Source organism: Ursus americanus, chromosome 5 (genome assembly GCF_024610735.1).
Source record: "Ursus americanus isolate L20-20 chromosome 5, mUrsAme1.1.p, whole genome shotgun sequence".
NCBI classification, from domain to species: domain Eukaryota; kingdom Metazoa; phylum Chordata; class Mammalia; order Carnivora; family Ursidae; genus Ursus; species Ursus americanus.
The window spans coordinates 78,404,068-78,409,757 of record NC_142131.1 but is presented as its reverse complement, the minus strand read 5'-3'; the positions used below and the strand labels follow the sequence as shown (position 1 = coordinate 78,409,757).

Sequence of the window (5,690 nt, the reverse complement as noted above, 5' to 3'; positions counted from 1 at the left end):
GGTTTGCCTATTCTGGACACTTCATATAAGTGCAACGATACATTATATGCTTTTTTAAGATTAGCTTCCTCCAGGGGTGCCTGGGTGGCTCAGTCAGTAAAGTGAGTCTTGATTTTGGCTCCGTTCATGATTTCAGGGTCATGAGATTAAGCCCCATGTTGGGTCTGCACTCAGCACAGAGTCTGCTTGAGATTTTCTCTCTCCCTCTGTCCCTGCCCCATTCATTCTCTCCCTCTCTCAAAAAAGAAAAGAAAAAAAGAAAAAAAAAAGAAGAAAAGAAAGAAAAGAAAAGAAGAAAAGAAAAGAAAAGAAAAGAAAAGAAAAGAAAAGATTTGCTTCTTCCATATAGCATGTTTTCGTGGTTCATCCATGTGTCACTGCTTCTATTCTTTTTATTCCTGCATATGATTCCATGCTATGAACAAACCACAGCTTTTCCTTCACTCATTGGTAGCTGGACATTTCAGTTGTTTCCAGGTTTTTATATTATGAATAATGGTGCTGTGAATATTCACATACACCTGTTTTTGTTTGGAGAACTCTTTTCACTTCTTTGGGAGTGAAATTGCTGGGCTGTGTGTTAATTCTATGTTTAACTTTTTGAGAACCTTCCGAGTTGTTTTCCAAAGTGGCTGCACCATTTTACGTGCCCAAATGGTGTAAGAGGTTTCCAATTTCCCCACATCCTCTCCACACTTGTAATCATCATTTTTATTTGAGCCAATCTAGTGGGTATAAAGTATCTCATTATGGTTTTGCTTTGTATTGATCCATAGTATGTGTTTTAAGTGCACACTTTTTCCTTTTAAAGGTATCAATTACTGAAATAATTGGGTGTGAATCCCCCACTAAAATCATGGACATGCTGTCTTCTGTTTATAATTTGTCTTCTTATATTGAAGTTAACCTTTTGAGGGTCCAAAATTTTAGGGCAACTTTTTCTTCCCAGTTGTGTTAACCTTTATCATTATTATAATACCCCCTCCATCACAAGTCCCAGTTTTTGTCTGACAGTTTAGAAATACTCACATTAGCTTTTAAAAATTAGTATTTGCATATTGTAATTGTTTTCAGTTTGAGTGTCTTCATGCCTTCCTTGCTTTTATCTAGCTGAATTTCTTTTTTCTCTTTTTAACCTCATCAGTCAGTCTGTGCTCTCTGGTTCCAATTCCCAGTTTTCTCCTTCACAAGAAGCTGTGGGGCACAGAGGTCTGTGCTGTAAGAGTCACTCATGTGCTATAGACAGCTTCATTTTCAGTGTGATGTTTGTTCCCTTACACATGTTTGAGCACAGTTCTTAGGGAAAAAATATTTTAAAATGTTTTGTTGAGACGTTTAGTCCTTTTCTAACAGAATTTTTCAAGTTTTCTGATATCACATAATGTGACAGAAGGGAATGGCTCTATATTTCTTTCTAAAAGTAGAAATTTACAAAGAAAACATATTTTGCTATTGACACAAAATAAATGGCTTCAAAAAACAGAACTATTCAAGAAATACCTCCAGTGGGCAGGAATCCATCAAAATTCTAGAGGAGAACATAGGCAGCAACCTCTATGACATCGGCCAAAGCAACCTTTTTCAGGACACATCTCCAAAGGCAAGAGAAACAAAAGATAAAATGAACTTATGGAACTTAGTCAAGATTAAAAGCTTCTGCACAGCGAAGGAAACAGTCAGAAAAACTAAGAGGCAGCCCACGGAATGAGAGAATATATTTGCAAATGACACTACAGATAAAGGACTGGTATCCAAGATCTACAAAGAACTTCTCAAACTCAATACACAAGAAACAAATAAACAAATCAAAAAATGGGCACAAGATATGAACAGACACTTTTCCAATGAAGACATACAAATGGCTAACAGACACATGAAAAAATGTTCAAAATCCTTAGCCATCAGGGAAATTCAAATCAAAGCCACACTGAGATATCACCTTACGCCAGTTAGAATGGCAAAAATAGACAAGGCAAGAAACAACAATTGTTGGAGAGGATGTGGAGAAAGGGGATCCCTCTTACACTGTTGGTGGGAATGCAAGTTGGTACAGCCACTCTGGAAAACAGTGTGGAGGTCCCTTAAAAATTAAAAATTGAGCTACCCTATGATCCAGCCATTGCACTACTGGGTGTTTACCCCAAAGGTACAGACGTAGTGAAGAGAAGGGCCATATGCACCCCAATGTTCATAGCAGCAATGTCCACAATAGCTAAATTGTGGAAGGAGCCAAGATGCCCTTCAACAGATGACTGGATTAAGAAGTTGTGGTCCATATATACAATGGAATATTACTCAGCTATCAGAAAGAACAAGTTCTCAACATTTGCTACAACATGGGCAGCACTGGAGGAGATAATGCTAAGTGAAATAAGTCAAGCAGAGAAAGACAACTATCATATGATTTCTCTCATCTATGGAACATAAGAACTAGGATGATCAGTAGGGGAAGAAAAGGAAGAAGGAGGGGGGTAATCAGAAGGGGGAATGAAACATGAGAGACTATGGACTATGAGAAACAAACTGAGGGCCTCAGAGGGGAGGGGGATGGGGGAATGGGATAGACCGGTGATGGGTAGTAAGGAGGGCACGTATTGCATGGTGCACTGGGTGTTATACGCAACTAATGAATCATCGAGCCTTACATTGGAAACCGGGGATGTACTGTATGGTGACTAACATAATATAATAAAAGATCATTAAAAAAAAAAAAAAAAAGAAAGAAATACCTCCAGTGAAGCAAATAGGTTGAAAGGTGTGCATAGAGGAAGTAAAGTGGGGCTTCATAAAGTATATGAGAAGGTTTTTTGGGGTTTGGGGTGTTACTCATAATATGAGGGAAACATGGTTACATTTAAACATATCACTGTTTATGGTTAAACAAGATATAACTGACAACATATAATGAACTCATGTATTGATTCGAAGGTGTAAAGTATGGAATAGTGCAGACGCCAAGTCTGTTGTTCTAAGGGAAGATCTGTCTAGCATAATCCAGCAAGTGTAGTTACTGTAACTAAACGAATAAATCTGTCACATTAGGAAAAATCTCTTAAAAATACGGTAAGGCAAAAAAATCAAAATGCATTTTTGAGAATCATTAGAAGATAAAAATTCCCCATTCAGGGCGTGACCCTAGTGTTCTGGGATCGAGCCCCACATCAGGCTCTTCCACTATGAGCCTGCTTCTTCCTCTCCACTCCCCCTGCTTGTGTTCCCTCCCTCGCTGGCTGTCTCTATCTCTGTTGAATAAATAAATAAAAAATCTTTAAAAAAAATTCCCCACCCAGGTGTATCTATCTCAAACATGTTTTATTCTGGAAGTCTAGCTATTTATCTCCTATGTTTACAAAGCTGGAAGGTTTGAGAGATGTACAAAGGGACAATTGTTAGCACTCTTTCACAATTTGACTTTCCCTATAATAAGGATGGAAAATTCTAATTGAGGCCCCTGGTGTCAGAAATTTGTGTGAGGGCATCATGCGTTGAGGGAAATTGTGTGTTGAGAGGATTTTCTCATCTTTGAAAAGGCACGGTTCAGAAAGAATAGTTTATGATTTTTGATCAGTACCAAAGGACAGATTGTTGGATAACCATGGGAGAGAATTATAGTGATGTTCTCCAGACCTTTTACATTATGTTTATAACTTACATACATGGTAAGGAAGCTATTACTCCAGTGAAAGAAAGCAAAGCAGCTCACCAGTGCCAGGATTGTGTGGATGGCCTTGGTTTCAGGAGAGGGTCTTGGGCTGAGGCTGGTCCTGTGGAGATGCTTCACTGTCTTGCGATGTGTGAAAAGGAACGTTACCATGTACACACTGGTCCAGACCATGAGGAACACACACAGGAAATCTCGTAACACCATGCACCCTAGAAAGACAGCTGACTGAATATAATCAGGATCCTTCCCAACACAGTATGTCAGAGAATAGGATTTGTCAACTTCTGTGGTGTTGTATGGGGCCACAATGTTTATGATGACACGGATGTAGATCAGCATGTTGATGATCCAGAAAGAACAGAAGGCAGGAAAAATGTATGTGGAGATTTTGGGCTTGAGCCATGCCCACCTAGAGTTGCTGGGAGTGATACTGATGGCCTGAACAATACTCAGGAAAGATGTGGTGCAGAGGGAAAGACTCCGGGTGACTCTGTACAGGTACATCACTACCTTACAACCAATGTCATCTAGAAAATTCCTTACTCCAAAGGCATTCATTACTTCTGGAATCCCACTGAAAAGAATTGTCATGACATTCCCTAAAATCAAATGGATAAATATCAAATCTATAGGCTTCTTTGTATGTAGCGGGACTGAGATGGTGTTGATGAGTAGCACCAGTAGCAATGTGTTTCCAATAAAACCAATCCCAACTTGAGAGAGAAAGAACACTCCCAAAATGGTATCACTTGAAACCATCACATTCATTGGCCTCTTTACTTTGATACACTTTTGCTCAGATTCAAAAGGAATCCAAAATGATTTGTAAACCTGATGGAAATTATGGGATCATATGGAGACTCCATGAGGTCTGATCATCCTCAGCAGGAGGTTGTGCAGATGCTCTGTAACAACATTCAGGAAAGTAATCAGTTCTAGAGGTAAATATCAAGGATTATTGATGTCACTGCACAAGAATATATGGGTTGCGATAAAGCATGCTTTTTATGAAGATATAAGTGTAATTCTAACAAATAAGTATCTGAAGTTTTTTTGCTCATTAAAAACAATATTTCAGATTTATACAGATTCAATTCATATTCTATATGTATGTTCTGAACTTCACCTCAAATATTTGAATGAATTTCCATCTTCTGCCATGAATAATAAAAGAATGATTATGTATATTAATGCATAATATTACATTTATATTGTACATGACACACATTATTGTTATAGTCATTCACCAGAAGAAGACTCCAACCCCAGAGTCCCACATGACCATCTGGCTCTTTATGCATTTCCTGACCCTGGTACACACCTTTCCCAACTCCAAGACCCTTCCAATGTACATATCACATCACCTCCTGGATCAGTACTGCATCCTCCAGTTCTGTTTTGAAAATTCACTTCATCTCTTTATTCTACACTAAAGTCACTGATTCTCCTGAATCTCTCTCAGGTAGTGGGATCTATCTCTCCCCTGTCCCCTATATCAAGAGGCCTGAAGGTGGGAATGTCTTTTTTAATCCCCAGCACTTTCAGATAATTTTTCATCACCCCACCTTTGAACCAACTTGTCATCAGGCTACATCCACCACTGTACATTTGGAGGTAATCTACTCACCCCAAATCACTCCCCTTCTAACACTTGACTCACTGTAATATTCCCCAATTCACCTCCTGTCATATTTTTGGTGATCATACTATCCACACAAATGATCTGTCCAGTATCCTCAGCCTCTCTCACGTTTGTGATTTCCTCTCTTCCAATACTCCTGCCTCTGCCTTCCTCACCTCTTCCACACTCTCCTACCCACATACTAGAGTTTATCATTGCCCATATTGTAAATTCATTAGGTGTCACTTCCAAGCATTTAATCCTCCTGTTACCAGATATTTCCAGCATAGTTTATGTAATCTCTGTCTCCAAAATAACATTGACATCCGCTGGGTCTGCAAAACATTGATCTCTTTACTCTCCACAAAATCTCCTAATCTCTCCTCTTCACATAAACTTCCTTGA

The 5,690-nt window shown here is 38.9% G+C and overlaps 1 protein-coding gene across 1 annotated transcript; it reads right to left on the bottom strand.

Annotated features, from left to right (window-relative positions):
- Positions 1-3,438: 3,438 nt before the first annotated feature.
- Positions 3,439-4,432, bottom strand: LOC123799342 (vomeronasal type-1 receptor 4-like). The gene is given in 2 exon segments (XM_045808387.2): positions 3,439-3,481; positions 3,483-4,432. Coding segments are annotated over 2 exon segments (993 nt in total).
- Between the last annotated feature and the right edge of the window lie 1,258 nt (positions 4,433-5,690).